We start from the raw sequence: 20,671 nt of genomic DNA, 5'->3' as shown, positions 1-20,671 counted from the left end.
CCAGAACGCCTTCTGAGCTAAATTAAACAGCCGAAAAGCAATATAGTTCGGATATTGGCAATATGCTAGTGGCCAGAATGCGTTTTCGTCATAAGTAGGTATTTTTTTACCATACATATTGACCGAAATCGATGTTGGATCCTAACATATAGGTAGGTACCAGGCACCTACATAGGTATTTGAAATGGAGACTTGTGTGTCCGCATGGCGCATTCATAATATTCATACAATATCCGGAATACTATCCCAATGGGACAGTTCCCCATATACAAGAAGCATTTTAATTACAGTAGCTTCTTGTAAAGTAAAAATGTTTGTCTCGTTGTATGAGCACCCATCAAGGTCTGATCGCAATTAGCAGCGTTATATATTTGTCCAGGATGCACCCTGTATAGCAGAACAGACCAAACAGACACATTTTTCCTGTTTGAAATCATATAGGTAACAACCACCCGAGTTCGTAGGTCAACACATACCTACGCCCCTTGTGAGAAAAGAAAATTCAAGATGCGAAGTATTTCATTAAAAGAAAATGAGTGTAATTGCGTATACGTGCGGAAATGAGTACACGCGAAGGCGTGCTCTAATTCCAATCCAATGCGATAAAGAAGCGAAAAATGTTATTTAAACGATATTTGTTAAGTCGTCGATAGAATCAATAAGTATATAAATATCCTTTTGGAGGCATTTGAAAGTGTACGTTACACGAAATTGGTCTTTTAGATGAAATTAAAATCTAATCTAAGAACGAGTTGGCGGCTTCACAACAAGGCAAGCCACAAGGTCTTTAAATAAACATCATCAATAGATACGTGTCAGCAATTGGCAAGAGGAAATCGTAATCGCAGCAATAGAATGGATATGGCGTCGGAGTGACGTCTTTCTTGCGCAAGAGCCGTACAACAATGCAGGTTATTTGTCTTCCCTTAAAGAATAAAAATGATCGATGATGGAATGGAAGACGATAACGTCGCCCTCGTCCTGTTGGAAAAACGTATTCGTAACAGACCCCAGCAACATGACGCAACCACGGTGTTGGAGACCTGATGTAGCCGGGAGGGAGGGCTACCATCGAGTCAGCCAGCGGGCGCACTCGAGAAGTGGATGGCAGGCAGCGTGGCAGTGTTCTTTTCTCAGCGTCTGGAGATCCGTAGCGACGCTTTTGTGGTAAGTCTCTTCATTTTACTACCTAATATGATTTTAATTCGTTGCGCCAGGACGCCTTTACCTCGGCGTATTTTACTCTTTCGACCGTCCGACTGTTATTGCCAAACCACCGATTCTAAAAATAATTGGGTGAATCCCCCCAAGTCAGCGGGCCTCTTCTGCTTTACCTTCCTAAAATTTGTATCATCCTTTAAAAATGTAATCGACGAAATACACACCTAAAGTACTTCTTTCTATATAGCCTTGTACAGTGCGATAACGTTATCACGCGCGCTCGTTGTTGCCAAGTGAAGAGCGCGGGAGGGCACGTCGAAGAGACGCGCATGAATATTATGTAATGCATCGAACAATGAGAGAGGTACAATTTTTCCTTATTAATAGCGTTATGGAAAAAAATTATTGTAAACATTTGTATCGATTTTGTGTTCAGATATCGCACCACACGTTACGGCATCGGGCATATGCGTGTTTATGAAATCGGCGGCGTCGCCGCAAAGATCCGTTGCTAATTCTGAGTTTTGGCATCCGAATGTGGGATGTAGGCCAAACATCTTTGCCGATTCAGTTTGCCATCGTTTCTCCTTGAAAACGTAACTAATGTCATTGGCGCACTTCTTCGCTTAAACAATTCTTAAAATACTCGGGAGGCCTCCTTCCTACTATTTTTATTTATTATTTTTGCGGTCCCCGTAGACAATCTCGTGACTTTTCCGCTTGTACTAATAACGCCCTCTTACAATGTACGTGCTAGATATAGTCTGGCATCGAACCAATTTCGCGTTTATTAATTTAATCCTGACATCATCTCCAGTAATTTTCATAAAGTCGGTCGTGTTTCTTCCCTAACAATTACAATACAATGGATTATGCCAATCATCGGTGTCGAATCCACACATAACATGTATGTAATGTGTTTTGTTGCATAACTTGTATTGAGAAAAACACCATATGATATGATATTCCGTAGAATTTTTCACAGAGTATTTTATCAGTGTTTTATGCACTGGTGACCCTCGTACTCGTGCCAAGCTGAAGACCTTTGCGCATTTAGGCATTTTCAATTACTTGTAACTTTTTTCTTCTGAATGCGACATAAGTAATCTCGAAACTTTACTAGGCAGTAAAGCATATTACTGCCAATATTGATTTAAATAGAAAAAAGATCGAAATGCAACGAAAAGCGTGTGTTAGTTTGGTATCTCAAAAGGATTTTAAGCAAAAGGGAGTGTTAGCGGTCTCGTGCTGGTATTGATCGTAGTTCTTCGACGGTCTTTGCTGCCTTCCCCCAGCCCCTGGCCTCGCCAGCTTTCTGCCACCTGTCTCCCACTAGTTAGCACGGGAATCAGGGGTCACCTTCCTGTCCTCACGAACTCCAGTCCAATGCATACCGGATATTAGTCTGCAATGCAGAAGCTTATCTTGCGACTCTCTCGTATATTGTGTTTACTGCAGAAACGAAGGATGGCGCATTTCGACAGGACTCTCATTGAGACATACACGTTTCCAATTTAACGACTTCCTGCTTTAATTTTGATAGCCTTTACTTACAATAATAGATATAATACTATATTGCACTTACACCGTGCTACTATAAGAACTTAATAAGTTAATGGGGGATGATATTACTTACAACGTAAGTAATTGTGACGTTTTTCTAGTAATGAATAATTGAAAGTGTAGGTACCTACCTAGGTACCGCGACTTTTTTGCAGATATCTCAACACTCTTTTTTCTCATTTTGATGGACGATGCAAGACACATGTGAAGTTATCCCCCACAAAGTACTCAAGTTCTTGATAAATAGAAAGAAAGAATGAATTTTCTGAAAAGATCATTAATAGGTGGTTTTAAAGTTCTTGTTATGCCATTTTAGAATAGTTCCTCGAAAAATTAATGCAAAAGACTTCGTCAAATGATCTGAAATAAAAACTCCTAGTATTGAGTAGGTATGTATAATTTACGAAACAAATATAGGTATACATTTTACAGAAAAATCTTATAATGACTATAGTTGCATAACTTGTGTAGGATGATTCGGAACTGTGACCGAAATTCCACCGAAAAATGGTGTCAACTATAATATATTTCTTATGGAAACGGGTGAAATATAAAATATCATAAACCGTTTTCATAGTTAAACACAAAACTTCATTGTAAAAAGTCAGTGGATTTGAGGGACCATCCGACACATACATCCTCAACGATAAAGGTAAAAAAACCTGTGTAATTAGATTGAATTCTTTCAACCTGAAACACCATTAAAGAAATCTTTAGAACCCCTAAGAAGGGTATCGTCCAATGTCCTATCTAAACAAAGTTAGAGGGATATACAAAATTTTAAATCAGAACCGAGATCAGAACACAAAATTTGCATAAAAAATGTTGAATATTTTCCTTGGCATTTGAAATATTAAAAACTTTAATTGTGGGTTTACCACAAAATTCGATTACGGAAAATTTCGAGGAACTCTCCAGAACGACCAGAGCTCCAATCCGCTACATTGCAATTATCTCCAGTTTTTTTATTACACATTATGTTATTGCTTTTCCCCGCACAAATCTTATTACAGATCATTTGTGATTGTTCAGGTAGGTACTGTCTATCCGGGATTCCGGGACGACAATCGAACTCAAAAATTCTAAGCAGAGCAGAAATAGTTCCAAATATTCCTTTACCACTTGAAATACGAAAATGATTCTTAGTTTTTTTATTACAAGGTGCACACAAAACTTCATAAGCGAAAGTTTCAGAAACGTAAAAGTAAAAATTAACCACATCGCTTTCTTGGTATAAATCGACATGACAATAGTATATTGAAAGACAAGTGTTACAATGCGACCTATTGTAATACGACTATCTTGTGGCACGAGTGGCGACGCGAAGCGTAGCCACGAGTGTCCGCAAGATAGGAGTATTACAATAAAGCATTGTAACACGCGTTTTTCATACTATTTTTTCTATTTCGGTGCTTTAATTTAATTAAAAAAATCATTATCAGAAACTATAGGGAACATTAGAACTAACATGTTTTATGTTGGGAACACTTTTTATGCCGTTAAGTTTTAGGTTGGCAGCGTAGTAAGGGTGACATTTTGAAGTTCAAACATGGAAGTACCCAACGAAGTACCTACCTACCTACTTGTACAAACTAGTAACTGCCAACTTAAGAGATGAGTTACCAAAAAAAAACGACTATAATCACTGTCTTTGTACAACTGTTTTCGGCCGAAAACAGTTGTACAAAATCATCATTGTGACACCGAAATAGAAAAAATTTATTAGAGAACGTACCACCTACTGAAATTCTATGATTTTATAAAGAATCTTTCTATGAGTGCTGAAGGTTTTGAATTTCAATTTTAATCGCATCCATTTGAAGTACTTGATAAATTCATTACCGTCAGCGTCACTCTTTAGATTAAGCAAACTATCTTTTGGTTAATACTCCTTTAAGATTTATTAAAAAAGATAAATAAATACATACGAAAAAAGAAACATCGCGATCTTGAACTTTGTCCAAATGCTATTACCGCAACCAAAGAGTACAGAGTAGTAAATATTGTTTTGAAAATGTATGGAAATGTGGAGAAAAATATAATTGTAAATCGACCTTCGTCGTCGGCAAGGTCGCAGTCAAACAGTTTGAATTTTTTTATTGCGAAGCCGTGGTGATATCGTTCTATAGTAGTGGTGTTTCCGATTATTAAAATACTTGCTACTTCAAGTAGCTAATCACTTTATCGCGTCACCAAAAAATCGGTACATTCGACCTTTGACTGCGGAAACATGGAAACATGGTCAGAGCTAGACTAGAAAAGTAAGTTTTGCCCCAGTTGACCTGCATCTTCCGCTGGTGCGAGAAAGAAATCTTGTAAACTCATTTCAGTCTTTGGCCTTTGTACCTTTCGATGCTTTACAGGTATTCCAAAGAGGCGCCCTTTGCTGTGTACCTATGAACAATTTGCACGTGAAGATTACGTCATGCAGATGCAGTTTCTTGTTTTGTTAAGGTCGACTTCTTGCATTCTCATAATAAATTTAGAATTTGTCCTACTTTATTGACGCAGAGGAAGTGAAGATGTCGCGTAAGTTACGCAGCGTGCGCGCTGTGTGGTAGGGTGAGGGTGTGTGCGCGAGTGTGAAAAGAAATGAAGAAAGAAAAACAATAGCCTTGAAATCTATCACAGGTGTAGGTAGGTTTATGACAATATATATCGTCCACGTCACATAAGTCGAGAATGATTAAGAAACATGATGTGTTTAAATGATTCCTAATCGCTGATAATTGTTTTCTTTGTTATAAGTAAGGACGACCGAACCTTAAATATACAATAACCGACGACCATTAGCTCTTAAATGTGTTAACTACTGGAAAGGCACGTGTTATGTACCTAATTGAGATGATACTTTTATTTCTACCGTCGTGCTGCTTACTCATTACGTGCATAACTATTCATTAGCCTTTCGGTAGGTACTAAGAATTTTTATATTGGTTATAGTCGACGGATCTTTCCCATAGGTAGGTACTACATGTCATGTCTGTACCTGGTATACCTTACTTACACATACTAAGTAATAGCAATGGTAATAGCCAACATTTTAATTTTACTAATTAATTACCTTTACCCAAGGTTGTGCCATTTTAGATTGTTCGTTTCCATTGGTTTTGCCATTGTGGTGACTGGTGAGCTGTGTCTTGAAAATGTTTTGGATTCGTTATAATATTCATGTTCATATACTTAGATATCAAATTTCATCATTTTTTCGAATCTTTGGTTTGGAGGTGTGTCGCCATCTTGGAAGAAAGAATACAAAATAGGAACGAGTATATCTATATCTGAAAACCTATAGATACAAAGTGTATGTAGGAGGTAGCTCCCACCCAATTGTATAGCTATACTATCCGCTGCTAAGGAATGAATTGAAAAGTTCGAAGATCAATTAGGTGTACTACCCGTGTACATTTCTTTAATAACAACCTGGAAAAAAGAAACAATTTTCCACCCTGAAGTATAATCGAAACTAAAATAAATTAAGTGAACAGGTATGTTTGCTTATGATAGTAACAATGCCGCCATCACATTTTTTATTGTACCTATATATGCAAAACTTTAATTACATTTCGAATTAAATATTGATGTGAGCCCTAAAAACAGGCACAAAATTGTATCGCTTACAAAATCACAATGGAAAATTACCATGGCAAAGAAGACAGTGCACTTTTAAATTATTTGTTGCGATAGAAAAGGAACCCAAAAGAAGTTTTGCGTAAGAAGATGGCGATGGCGTAACCGAATTGTCAAAGAGCATCATAATATAATTGAATAAATTAAAATAAACATAAAAAGCAAGCGTGTGTACTTTTCTTCAAGGTTTCTTTACTTATTATCGCTAACAAGAAATGGCGACGTATAATTGCATTAACTTTTGAATTTGATGATAACATTTCCAACGTTCCACGGTTCTTATAGTCTGCGCATTTAAAATGTTTTTTGAAGGTGTTAGATGATGGAACAAGACTCAAACACAGGACCATAATCACGTATGCTTATATAAATGGGGAAATTTTCCTACATGCCTTACTGGAGGATTTAGGGACTGATAAAAATTGTAGATTTTCTTCCTTTCTTATTACGGAACATTTGGTATGTGAATGCTGTTTTACATTTTGTTTGTAACAGAAGTTTAATAGAGGTCAATACCTATATGTTATTGATTGTCCTACTTCAGGTCTGATTACCAATTATCGACTCCAGTGTTACAATAATAAACTCGATTTATGCGTTAGGTACCCACTTATAGTTAGATAAATAAATAAATAAACAAAAAGGCATATAGAGACTGGCGAATTGATTTTTTGTTTATTTTAAGTATCAGTTACTTTTTTGGTGCAGCTTGTGCTTATTCACTATACCCTCCGCAAATAATTACAGAAATATACATTTCTCCTCGTATACTGTAAGGACTTTATAGTAATGTTCATGTATCTTGTACTATGATTATTCTATGTTAATCTCAATAAACGATTTATTATTGTTATTAGATATATCATCCCTTAAATTATTACGCGCAAAAGTTCAATTTAAGACAAGTTCAACAAAACAAAATAATTTCCAAATTTGCTGCATTCTTTACTCTAAATAAACCATTCTGAGTGAAATTCAGAAGGGAACACGGTACACGAATATTCTTCTTCAACCAAACAGTATAAGAAAGTAACACCTATATGCTGAATATTATAATGTTATTATTATGTGCACAATGCTAAAAATTTGCTTTTGATGTTTTGGATACTCACGTGCATAGTTTGTCTACGTTTTATAGCAAATCATAACTACAAGAAAATATGCTTAGTATATTGACAAAAACCATTTAAAAAGGTTAGCTTATGACCTACATTTTCAAGTTTAAATGTGGGCAACGCGGTCCTCCTAGCCGCTAGCGTCTTGTTCATTTGTTACGCTTACCTTACGTCCTTTGTATACGAAAAAAAAGGGTTTTAGTAGGAACGATCGAAAAAATAGACTATAAAATTACAGTGCTACTTATAATCGAATTGAAGGCTGTACGAACCATAAACTTAAAGTGATAATGCCAACAGTATTGCTTGTTATTGCTATACGTCTATAAAGTTACGTATATTCTACTGCTAGGCCGTCTTGCCGAGGTCAACCTGTAGTATATTAGTTGGGCGACATTAATATGAACGTGTCCCTAACACACAATTAAAGGCATAGATATAGATGGTCATGGATATCGACCAAAATGTATATGGTCCTCTAATCTCCCTCCCTTCATCTTAATAATCCTTAACGCTAACGCATAATTAGGTACACAAGGTGTGTTAGAAATAGAGAAGGATCCTACGTCAGATTTCAATTTTATACAAAAATATAGGGAAATATTCTTATATAATATTTTTCCTCTATGCCCAAGTGCCGTACGCGGTAATCTCCTTGTATAACTCGAGTGCGATTTTTCTGTTTGGAGGGACGAATATATTTTTTGGGGCCAACATTCCGGTTGTCCGCGCGACCCTGTGCCAATTTTTTGTAGAACTTTGAATACTATACAAACACAATCAATCTAACTAAGTTTGTTTCTGAGGTACAGGGTGAAAACGAAAAATTTGACTTTTTGAGATGTTATCACTACCCATGTAAGTAAAGAAAGGTAAAACTACCTATTTTAGATATTTTTACGTATACAATCCAGTGGCGTAGTAAAAAAAATGTTGGAGCACAGTTTCTGAGATTTGACCCAAAGTTGGTATATTTTAAACGCAACACCCTGTATGTTTTAACGTATGGGAGTAGCTTTTTACAATTTGCTTATATTTTACTCACGCTGGTGCGAACCAGTGTTGATTAACCTCATAACTACATATTAGTCGTTTTCATTGCTTTTTAATATTATATTCGATTTAAACAATATTTTTTCGAAAACTACCCGAGATCTCGAAAATACCGAGATCTCGAATTTGTGATCTCGACTTGAGATTGCATTCACTAGTCAAATCTCAGAAACTGGTGGGTCAAAAATTGTTTTGACCACGTCACTGGTTGCTACGTAAAAATATCTAAAGTAGGCAATGTTTACCTTTTTTCTATCTTACATGGGTAATAGTAAGATATCGTAACATACCAGAAACAAAGTCAAACTTTTTGACTTGTATCTCAGAAACAAACGTAGCTACTTAGATTCATTATGTTTGTGGTATTAAAATTTGCAAAAGTAAAACAAAAACACCAATAGACTAGAATTTAGTATATTGAAAGACAAGTGTTACAATGCGAGCTATTGTAATACGACTATCTTGTGGCACGAGTGGCGACGCGAAGCGTAGCCACGAGTGTCCGCAAGATAGGAGTATTACAATAAAGCATTGTAACACGCGTTTTTCATACTATTTTTTCTATTTCGGTGCTTTAATTTAATTAAAAAAATCATTATCAGAAACTATAGGGAACATTAGAACTAACATGTTTTATGTTGGGAACACTTTTTATGCCGTTAAGTTTTAGGTTGGCAGCGTAGTAAGACTGACATTTTGAAGTTCAAACATGGAAGTACCCAACGAAGTACCTACTTGTACTAACTAGTAACTGCCAACTTAAGAGATGAGTTACCAAAAAAACGACTATAATCACTGTCTTTGTACAACTGTTTTTGGCCGAAAACAGTTGTACAAAATCATCATTGTGACACCGAAATAGAAAATAATATATTGAAACTTCGAACGCATTTATTGGTTTATTGGTGTTTTTGATTTACTTTTGCAAGTTCAACATCCAAAAGTAGTTCCATTGCTTCCTGTGGTATTAAAAGTTGCACAAAAAAGTGGCACAGTGTCGCAAAAACAGCAAATCTCTACCTAAACAGCTGAGATACACTGCAGTCTCAAAACAAAATAGGACACACTGTCCGGTACTACTGTTACAATATAGCTTGTAGAATATTTAATTTTTTTCTACAAAAAAGTGGTGCCATTTGACCGTTGCGAGAGCTTCAAAATTATACTTAACACTAGATGTTGATGTACAAGAATATAACAATTCGAAGTACCTACATATATTATCAAATTTAAAGGGATGATTTAGCCACTCGCGCGAGTGTGTTGGATTTATTATTCATTTTGCAATACATTGTTGTCTGCGTATCTGATGAATCTTTATTAAAAATCTGTCGTTAGTAGAGTTATCTAGGTATACCTACCTAAAATGATCTCTTGAACAAGTGGTGATTGTTTTGAATCAGCATTTTATTCAAAACCATTGTAGCAATTTCGTTTGTTGTAATAAGTTGGTGATTGAATGCCTTTAGCTTCGAGAATCCTTGCCGGATTCTTATTTTTTTGTACAAGCGAAGAAATGTGTGTTAAAATGGTGTCTGACGCAGGTCGCGATTACGTATTAATGAATGTCAATCTTTGTGCCTTTACACTTTAGACTTAAGAATTCAAGGCCTGTGAGCTGCTAAGTTGGCTTCTCTGTTAAAATATTTGCTTTTGATTTCTTCGTTATATTTCTGCCGTCGCTGTTGTAGTAGCATGTTGGATGATGACTTTTTAAGATAAGAGATAAGAGCGATTAAGTGGGATGTGGTGGTTGGTGTTAGTTTGTATTGAAACGTTTCGTTGTTGTCCTGGTTGATAGCGAAGGAAAGCAAGTAGGGTGCGGTCGATGGTACATGAGAATGTAGGGATTTCTATCCCGAATGCCCTGCCAGCTGACGCTGACGCAGCTCAGCTCGCCGAAGACGAATTAGCTGCCAGACAGCAAAGTCCGCTTCTGCGGTATTACTAGTATAACACGACAACTCGAGCGGTCGCCATCCGCAATAAGCGCACCGTCGTCGTCGTCGTCGTCGTCGCCATCGTTACCGACGATCTAGTGTTAGGGGCAAAAGGTACGACATTTGTTTATTGTAATAAATTAGTATAGAAGTTAGCCGATGACTCTACTTCTCTTATACGCCTACTCGTTACATATTTAGACCGACCGTCAGTGTCTTTCATTTAGCAAAGGTCGTAGTTAGGTTAAATTTATTTGCTCCCAGTACGGGGCCTTATAAATCAGGAGGAGGCTCATCGTCATTTTTATTTTAAAGAAGGTCGCCGTAACCCAGATACCTATCGACGGATTTTATTGGTATTGTCACCGATGAGTTTAGGTCTTTGTAGGTTATCTGTAACTGCGATATTTTTAGATCTATACCTTGTAATACGCGTTATGACATTTTTCTTTTGCTCGTTAATGACGCGCCGATGTTTAAAAAACACCACGTGATACACGGCTTTGCTTTTTCAGAAGAGCGTGATCGTGCGCCTTTTGAGTTTTGCGAATCAAATGACTCACGGGATTTCTTCTTGTAGGGAAATTATTGCAATCACGCTTGCACAACAAACTTGTTGTTATATTTTCGGGGTGGGATATCGATTTTGGAGGGCGAGCGTCTCGTGTATGAGTGCCTGTTACCTTGGAAGGTGTGCACTTTGCGAAACGCACGAGGAGATCGTCTCGACTAATTGTTTTGTTTGTTATAATTTGTAACACAATAATGATAAATGTCAAATTGTAGTAATGAATTTTGATGGCCAAGATCGCTTCAAGTACGTCTCAAACAATTGAATTGCGGATTTTGTTCGGGCAGCTTTTTGTCATTCGATTGCGTAAACTCTCCTTGAGGCAGAGGTACTCCGCCTCTCTCCACTTAGCAGGATAGCAGAAAACTTGAGCCGATCTCGGGGTGCGATTATCGTGCTGGCTGCAGGGGCAGGATGTAAAAATACGAAAATCAGGAAAAAGAGGTTAAAAACCGCAGATATGTATTGTTGCTTTTGGTCCGGTCAACACAACCAATATCGTTGTTCTTGCGGTCTGGCACGTTTATAATTAATTAAATCGGAAATCCTGATTCTTCGGTTAACAAAAAAAAATCTCGCGTATATATCATTTACGCCGATAGCTTATCGGATTAGGTATAATTATTAAACTAATATTAGTCGAAGTGTAGGTTCTTAAGAAATAAAGGTAGGGACTATACTTGTAATCGGGCCGGAATATTTCGCCCTGTTTGCTTAAGTTTGGTAACGTTTGAAAATCCTTGAGGATTAGATAACGCGCGCGGTTACTTAAGTAAAGTTTCATTTAGGACAGATTAAGGAAGCCTCTTATGTAAGGCGTCGAAATTGACCTCGCTCGCGATGACGCGAGTCGCGCAAAACACTTTTGCCTCGCGCTTATCAGTCTCCTTCTGCTAAAGGCGACGTTGCGGTGGCCATAAGCGACACAGGAAGCGGGTCAAGGAGAAGCTCGGGCCAAAAGTCAACTAGCACAATTCATTGTGCTTATTGATTACAAGAAGTTCATTATCATACAATTGACTTTACAAAAAAAAGACTCGGTGCCAAACGTCAAAGAATTCTTTGCGTTACGTTCGTATTGATTCGCCTCGCCCAGGTAAAGCAGGCCCCCGACCATCGGGTTGCCATGTCAACTTGCCATCCGTCTTGATTTTCAACAAAACGTCAAAAGGTGTAAGAAAGAATTAATAAATAGGTATCGTTTTTCCAGGTGGACGGGCTAGCATGTCCGTTCCGTCGATGGTGCATCGATCAGGAGATTCTTTTGTTGTGCGCAGCGTCGTAAGTGGTGACGCGCTGTTTGGTACAGGCGACGCAGTAGAGGACGTCGAGGCTAGTGACGAATTATTAGAATACTGTGACGATAAGGATTTGCCGGAGTGTAAAATTAGAAGAAACTATTCGTGCGGTAGTTGCGATTATTTCACGCAAAATCCGAGACAGTATTTGTACCATTTGCGGGACGATCACAATGAGAAGGTAAGAATCTACGAGTGTCCGAATTGTATATACGCGTCGAAGCACTTTCAAAAGCTTCTGCGTCACTCGAAGATGGTGCACGGGAGTACGGAGGGCGTAGAGGTCCCAGAATTCGCGCGGTTTAAAAACAAAAAACGTAAGTCTCCCGATGATGGCGACGAGATGACGGAGGAATCTTTGGAAGACGGCGAAGAGGAAGACGGTGAGAAGGTGGCAAGTTTTAAGTGCTCTCTGTGCGCGTTTGTCGCTCGCAATCAACCTCAATTGAATAAGCACGAACGTGAAGAACACATCAAAACCACCTTTTTTCGATGCATTAAATGTACGTACGTGACGCACCTTAAGGCGCGCTTTACGAAGCACGTCAAGTACCATTCTATGCCGATGATCAAGTGCGATATGTGCGACTTCCGTACACCTTACAAGTGGAATCTGGATCGTCATTGCAAGAATCACAACGGACGTGGTGCTTTTCGGTGTTCGGCCTGCAACTTTACCGCCGATATCAAACAGAGTTTGACCGTGCACGAGATGAATCATCACGTTCCACCAGTGGGACAGGCGGCGGGTCTTGGTGTGGGACGACGTCGCAATAAGGTGGGGGCCAGCGACTCCGTCGAAGCCGAGGAGGTAAACCAGGTACGTGCGCGATACTGTTGTTATCACCCATTGTGTACATTCGCGCGTGATAAGACCACGCCGATCTTTGCCTTGGGCGTACCCTTACTTGTTACTTCTTATGTTCGTTCGTTACTTGGTAACAAGTGATTTTTATTGCCATGCCCTTTGAACACTTAACACGTAAGAATTAATCTTAATTATTGTTAATAACGGCGACGTTTTCTTTTTGCGTGCAGAATCGTTTGCACCTCCCGATGTTATGTTTATTCCGAAGGCAAAGAACATTTTGTGCTTAATCACTGATAAAATACACGGAAACGATAAGAAAATTCCAACCGCTCGTATTTATTGGCGTTAAAGTGTTATCGCTCAGTTTTTTTTTTCCTTTTTTGCGCGTGTTTTAATGACCTGTAAATGCATAGATTTTCCGTTTTCGCGCTCAATTAAATAGCCGTCAGCGCGTTAAAAGAGAATTGCAATTGACACGCGGCGGTCCAGGGAATCGAGGTGGTACCTACCTTACCTATTTCTTAATCTAAAGCAGTGGTATATATAGCAGTAAATTTTTATAACCATTGAAAATTTGATAACGTTCCACATCTTCAAGATAATTTCCAAGTTGCGATAAGAATTGGAAATAAATTGGAGTTTGCCCCATAAAATGAAATAGTCTTCCGTACGTTCGGTACACGTTTCGTAATTGAATAATTTTTTGTCGGAAAATAGGTGTACTATGTGACTATGTCAGTCAATTAACGCGCGAATGCTAACAATCATTATAAATCAAGGTCTCGAATATTTCCGCTTCTCATCATCACCGTGCGAACGCTTTTTGTTAGCCACATTTGCAAATTAATAAACATATTTTTGTAATATTATTTTTACATACGCTAACGTCATAAGTGCTATTACAGCAGTCGCCGTCCGATCCAGATCCGTGCGTAGCCGCTGCCGTGGACAGTAATAAAAAACTAACAGACCAGAAGTTAAAAATATCCGCCAAGAAGACGAAATTTGCCAATAATCAAAATCGCGACTACGGCTCCGACTTTATACATCCTGACGACATTATTCATCACGCAAATGGTAACATTTACATTAAAACAAAATGCAAATTGTGTAATTACAAAACGGCGTGGGATGGGGAAATGGCCAAACACGAGCAGAAAGTCCACAACATCGTAAGACCAGGAGCTGCCAAAAAGGCTGTTAAGAAACCGGCGCGACCCATACCGAATTTGATACCGATACCGACTCAAACTTCGGTTATTAAATTGAAATCTGAAAAACCACCACCCGAACCGGTAATGAGCCAGAAGGACATCAACGATATTTGTGCAAAGTCCGCTAACAGTGCGCTACGCGATTTCGCATCGTTATTCGGTAGTGAAGACGTGTTCAAAACGAACGTGAAAAGGGATCCCGAAATGCCAGAGCTTTTACCGGCGGTACCCCTCTATACGTACACACCAAAGGACAAGGAAGTGAGCATCTTCAAGGAGAAAAATGCCTCATTCTTCGATAAACTTAAGGAAAAACTTCTTAATGGCGCGGGCGAAGCCTACAATCTAACCTGTCAGTATTGCGGACACGAAAGTAAGTGCCTATCCGAGTCGTCGTCTCATCAAAAAAGTTGCGGCAAAGAGCAAAGCCACGCGCAGTCACTAACGCGAGTACACAACATAAGCTCCAGTCGATGTCAACACTGTCGCCAGCGATGTAAGTCCAGCACTGACCTCTACCATCACCTTAAAACATGCCCGGAAGCATTGAAAGTTTTGAACCACATGGAAATCGACGAACCACAGCCGAAAATTGAAATTGTACCCGAACGTAGTTCTCCATCGATCACCGAACAACCTCATCCGATGGAAAATAAAGTTTTCGTTTGGAACAACATTGTGGCCCCACTAGAGATCGATGAGGAAGACCACCAATATGACTACCTGGATGACAAACAGGAAGACAACGTATCGCTCGACCTCTCGGTCCGTACCCAATCTCCTGGAAGCGAAAATAGTTATCTGGGCGCCGAACAACCCCAACCAAGTGTAGCGGTCAATAACGACAAGGTACCGACGCACGGTAACGACATCAGTGTCGCGCAGGTGGCACAACACAAACGTGTCTTCAAATGCCCCCATTGCTCTTTCTGGGCGTCCACCGCGTCCCGATTCCACGTCCACATTGTGGGGCACTTAAACAAAAAGCCGTTCGAGTGCTCCCTGTGCGCGTACAGATCGAATTGGCGCTGGGATATCACGAAGCATATCAAACTAAAATCGGTGAGAGACCCCGCGCATGAAAAAGCAAAAGTCTTGATGACCGACGAAACGGGCCGTCGTAATTACACCAAGTACAACAAATACCTAACCGAAATTCCGATAATGGGCGACCAAAATGAAACGAGCGGTGGCGCTGGCACGCGACCAAAGGTACACGACACCCTCGACAACTCGCTAAGCCAGCGGCCCATCCTACCCAAACCCGAGTTACCGAAGCTGTCGAGGGCGCCTACCAGCGGCGATTTCAGTCCACTTCTGCGTTCTCCCTTAAGACCGCCGCCGCCGCTTAAGGCCGCCGATGAGTCTTTCTTTGCGAAAATGTCAGAGAAGCGACGCAACACGCCTGAAAATAAGAAAACAATTTGGAAATGCAAAATGTGCAACTTTAGGTGAGTAGTATAATTTTCCATTAGATAATTATTATAGTCTCCTGTCATTAGGGATGCATCCCACGAAAAACTATTAACTCACGTAAAGGGACATTACCAACATGACAATCAGATGAGTCAAACAAACGGCAGCGGTTTGGGAATGCAAGCAGTTGATGATGAGGCAAGTGATAGTAGAAATCGGTCACATGCGCCTTTCCGGTGTGGTCACTGTCATCAGGTATCGAACTGGAAGCATGTCATTCAGGTATACTAACACGCTTGTGCTGCTTTTACTTACAACCCCGTTGCTCCGCATGGTGTGTCAATGTCTTGTCTCCAATATCTGTGTTTTCTAACATATACACGTGCGTGTCCTTCAAAAACTTGTTATTTATCAACAGCAATACGCGCAGAATGATCATTGTAATGAAATTTTTTTGCCACTTTATGGGCACACATACATCATACTCGATTTGCGTAATTCCTCTTTTCTTTTGGTTAATTAATGTTGTCAAATATGGACAGTGGCAGGTTTAACTTGTCTGATTCAAACTGTATTCTGGCCCGACCACGATAAATATGAGTTGTTCGCATACCCCACAGAGATCCAAACAATATTACCTATACTAGGTATATAAAAAGGTACTGGCAGGTTTTTGACTCTGTAATGCTCTTTCTTTAAGAAATATTGGTCAGGCCAGGTGGATCTTGCTTGGTTAAGACCAGCCGACTTAACCAAACCTGGAGTATTGGATCTGGAGGTTCTGCCACTGGTATGAAAAGGAGTTGACGAATGATGTACCTATCACTTATTTATTATTATATTAGTTGACTTAATAATTATATCTTCACATCATCACATTATACTAAAGCCTTATTCATTGATTTGACTTTGGGATGGCAGAACCTGTATCTATCTTTGTTGTTGCAGTTAATTTTTATGTTTGCATTTTTCTTTTAAGTGCTTATAATGCAATTCAATTATAATATTTGGTTATTACCTTCGAATAGTACAAAAAAAGTCACTTTTTTTATTATAAACAGGATTATGCCATGTTGCTCTATTTATGTACGTTTCATTGTCGTATGCAGAACATATTCAAATTATGTAAAGTTTTGGAGTTGACACCGCGTGTACCAGTGAAGAATGAAAGGATATTATATACCTAGTTAATTGTAGAAAACGGTTTCGGTTTGTACAAAGTTGTTCTTTTTCAGAATAAAACCGTCATTCAATATCGTAAAGAATGTTTATTTAATGATTAGATGTGAGTAACGGGGCTCTTTGCATGAGGCTTTCATTCTTGATATCTCAACAATTTCCTGAAACTATATTGCACAATAATTACTAATAACACTATATAACTATGCTATTTGCTTGTTTAATATCCCTAACTCATTTTACTGGCAACGTAAACATTTTGGCATTGGTAAAACGATTCAAAACCTAATATCGATACTTTTAACACTATTTCTTGAGCTTAAAGATACCTGAAAATTGGGAATTCGTGATCTTAAATTTGCCTCTATGTGATATACTTAATTTGTAGACCTTTGTGGGTAGGTAACATTTGTAATTTTTACAGCGTCATTGCCGCTTGAAGCATAGTGGTGACATACGTGTTGTAATCGGCAGTAAGAATGGACCGGAACGTGTCGAAATGGAGGAGCAATTAGATGAACCGGATCATGTGGATCTTCCTCAAGTGGGCACTTTCAAATGTAAACAGTGCCCATTTTCAAACAATGACAATGACGAGTTCGAAATCCACCTAAATAGTCATATACCAAAAGCTAACAGCATCATGAAGTGTTACTTTTGCCCTTTCTTCGTAACACAAAAGGAAGAACTACTCGGTCACCTACATCTCCACGGAATAACTGATCCGGAAGATTACATGTTAAAAATGTTGGAGAAGAGTTATCCCGACTCTGAACAAAGTAAACGATACAAATGTATGACGTGTCCGTACGTGACAAACAGTAAATCTCAATTTCTATACCACAAACAATTCCACAAACCGAGAGGTGGTCAATACACTTGCACTCACTGCAGCTATAATGTAAGCAAGCGCCATCTACTACATCAACATCTAAAAGTGCATGGAATTAATGTGACATCTCAAAAGCAGAACGGCGACGTGATCGATTTAGACGAATTTCCAGATGAAACTGAAGAGACCCCGGCATTGAATACAAATTTCGACTCTCAAAATTTCGCAGACATTCCTCTGGTATGGGTATCGAAGGGCGATAAGTTTTCTAAAATGTTCAAGTGTCGATATTGTCCTCATGTAAATTTGCGCAAAGTTAATATTCAAGAGCATGAAAAAATGCACGGGGTAAGAGAAAAGGCGTCTACAAAAGGTAACGAAATCGAACATCACTGTTCCGAATGTAACTACGTGTGCAATAATGCGGGAGTTCTCTCTTCACATTCCAAAGTTCATCAGGGTCTATACGGCGAAATACACTGTCTTGTCGATCATACCAAGTCGGATGATGAACAAATACGAGAGCTCAGTCGATTCATAAATTACAATGCAAGCACCCATCAAGACATCGAAACCATTAATGTCGACGAAGACGTTTGCGAAGAAACGAGCATAGGAAATGAGATGGTAAAAGGGGAGGTTACACTTTATTTTTGTGAGCACTGTCCAGCACGTTTTTTCAAAGAAAACGAATATACAATACACTTTAGGTTTCACATGGTACGTCTTTACTACAAGTGCGAATATTGCACATACACTGCGAGACAAAAACACTTCTTATTAGCGCATAACAAAGTGCATTCCTACGAGTATCAAGAACGAACGAAGGAGATACAAGATTGTTACAGTACAAGTCCTAACCATCCCCAACCGAGAATTGGCGCTATAAACCAAAACGGTCAAATTATCTGGATAGTTACCGAAAATAACTACCAAGGAAATACGGAGCAATACGAAATTGACCTCGACTCTCCTAGTAATAATAATAAAAGTTCATCAAATGTGCCCCTGTCTGGCACGGAATTATTTCAGCAGCGCTCAGAAGCGCAGCAGAAGCAGGCAGGCAAAATTATAATACGTCCGAACGATCATTTCCCCCCCAATCCCTTACCAATCGATCCCCAATTTGGCACTTTGATGCACGGAAATCCGAAATTCATCTATCCGACATATCTGAAAAATGGCCGTATGAAAGAAAAACGCTATAAATGTCACAAATGTCCGAGCGCGTTTGAAAAACGAGAGCAGTACAAGGTGCATTTGAGTCTTCACGGTGCCAAACAACGGTATAAATGTGACCATTGCGACTATTCCGTTAAATACTATGCAAATTATGTGCAGCACCTCAAGAAGCACCAAATGAACGCGGACGCACAAGCCGCGAAAAAGGCGGAAGACTTATCAGAGGACAACGACGAGAACGAGGAGGAGGAACTTATGGAAGTTAGCAACGTGAGGTCGAGCAAAAGCATTAATGCGAAAAGCCGTACTGTCGCCGATCGTCAAGCCATTATGATTACTAACCAAAGAAGAGACAGTGCCAGTAGTAGCACTAAGGAAGTTTCCGCGGAAGAGAAGAAACTGTTCTGGTGTCCCAGTTGTCCCTACACTAATTATCGAAAAGACGCAGTCGATAATCATCACAAGCGACACATAAGTGTCTCCGGACTGAAGAATAATTATACGTGCGAGTATTGCGATTACTCAGTTCCACAAGTTCACTTTCTACGAGACCACGTAAAGTTACACTTTACGTCTAGTAAGGTAAATGTCGCAGATGGTTACATGATATGTGATAACATGAAACTATCGACAACTAAAATTGTTAATGGAGAAGACGACGAGGGGGAAAAAAGCGAGGAAACCGACGATAACGAAGAGTGCATCTTTGAAGATACGGGCGGACCAATGGACGATAGTGGTAGATTTTTGCCTAATATAGAAGACAAGCTTATTCAGCGATTGAACAACAACGATGGTGAGAAAATTTTCATTAACAAAGAAACTGGTGAAGTATTAGAAAAGATTGATGTCGATAAAGAGGGTACGTCAGATTTTTCTCTGATCAAATTTACCGATAATAATTTCTCGGCCAGTCAAAGTTGTAGTGATATATAACTTATTATTTAATTTAATTTTTTGCGATCGGATATTTCATTGGGGAATGTGTCGTATTCGAAAGCATATGTTTAAATGTATTGTACAAATTAATTAAATATCTAATGCCTTCTAAAGTATTTTTGCAAAGTATTTTTGCACTTTTAGATGAGTAGTTAGTGATGAGTACAGAATAATTCCTTATGTATTATATAGTACATTATTTGTTATTTCTAATAGTGTTTTCTTTTTTTTTTATTGTATATTTGTATGGGTTATAAACAATGCCAAAGCATCTAATGCCAAATGCCATGTTTCAAATTGTATTTTTATTTGAAAATTAAATGCAATCTGTTTTATTTTGAGAACATTTTTTAAAAGTGCATCCTTCTAATTACGACAGGTTAATTAAATCAATCAAATTAATTAATTTAATCACAATATGGGATCTCGTGTGTAAGTGGTTTTAATTCAAATTACCTACCTAATTAACTACCTCTAATTATTTTCATTTTTTTGACATAATTAATAGCTACCGATTAGAATTTTATCTCTTAAAATGATGAACAATTACCTACTTTATTACCATTCTTTACAATAATATCTTAAAAGTTCTGATGGGTTGGAATCTACGCGAATAATTTTTGCCTTATACAGAGTTAACAATTAAGTATTTAAAAAATCCGATACAACTGAATACCGAACGGTCCTTGAGATCTTCACGCAATTATCATTTTTGCAACACCTTACCAGCCCTTTCACACGAACCGTTTTTTTGTGGTTCACTGGAC

General features: G+C 38.6%; 1 protein-coding gene across 5 annotated transcripts; it reads left to right on the top strand.

Annotated features, from left to right (window-relative positions):
* The first annotated feature begins 701 nt into the window (after positions 1 to 701).
* Positions 702 to 20,240, top strand: LOC116170269 (zinc finger protein 142-like). 5 transcript variants are annotated; one of them, XM_031486541.1, is made up of 5 exons: positions 702 to 1,167; positions 12,244 to 13,151; positions 14,048 to 15,807; positions 15,859 to 16,027; positions 17,376 to 20,240. In XM_031486541.1, the coding sequence occupies exons 2-5, from the start codon at positions 12,258 to 12,260 to the stop codon at positions 19,899 to 19,901; spliced, it is 5,349 nt and encodes a 1,782-aa protein (XP_031342401.1). In that variant the 5' UTR covers positions 702 to 1,167; positions 12,244 to 12,257; the 3' UTR covers positions 19,902 to 20,240. The 5 variants fall into 5 exon arrangements, with proteins under 5 accessions (XP_031342401.1, XP_031342398.1, XP_031342403.1 ...); XM_031486538.1 differs by having other exon boundaries at positions 15,859 to 16,054; XM_031486543.1 differs by having other exon boundaries at positions 707 to 1,167; positions 15,859 to 15,970.
* Positions 20,241 to 20,671: the final 431 nt, after the last annotated feature.

This window comes from Photinus pyralis, unplaced genomic scaffold (assembly GCF_008802855.1).
Source record: "Photinus pyralis isolate 1611_PpyrPB1 unplaced genomic scaffold, Ppyr1.3 Ppyr1.4_LG5, whole genome shotgun sequence".
NCBI classification, from domain to species: Eukaryota; Metazoa; Arthropoda; class Insecta; order Coleoptera; family Lampyridae; genus Photinus; species Photinus pyralis.
Note: the sequence above shows the minus strand (reverse complement) of the source record. Positions and strands in the feature narration are given on the sequence as shown.

Excerpts from the sequence above, each read along its gene's own strand:
- LOC116170269 (XM_031486538.1), top strand. The coding sequence starts at position 12,258 with ATGTCCGTTCCGTCGATGGTGCATCGATCAGGAGATTCTTTTGTTGTG. Across the intron at positions 13,152-14,047 it reads AAGCCGAGGAGGTAAACCAG|CAGTCGCCGTCCGATCCAGA; the intron begins GTACGTGCGCGA and ends GTGCTATTACAG. Across the intron at positions 15,808-15,858 it reads TGCAAAATGTGCAACTTTAG|GGATGCATCCCACGAAAAAC; the intron begins GTGAGTAGTATA and ends TCCTGTCATTAG.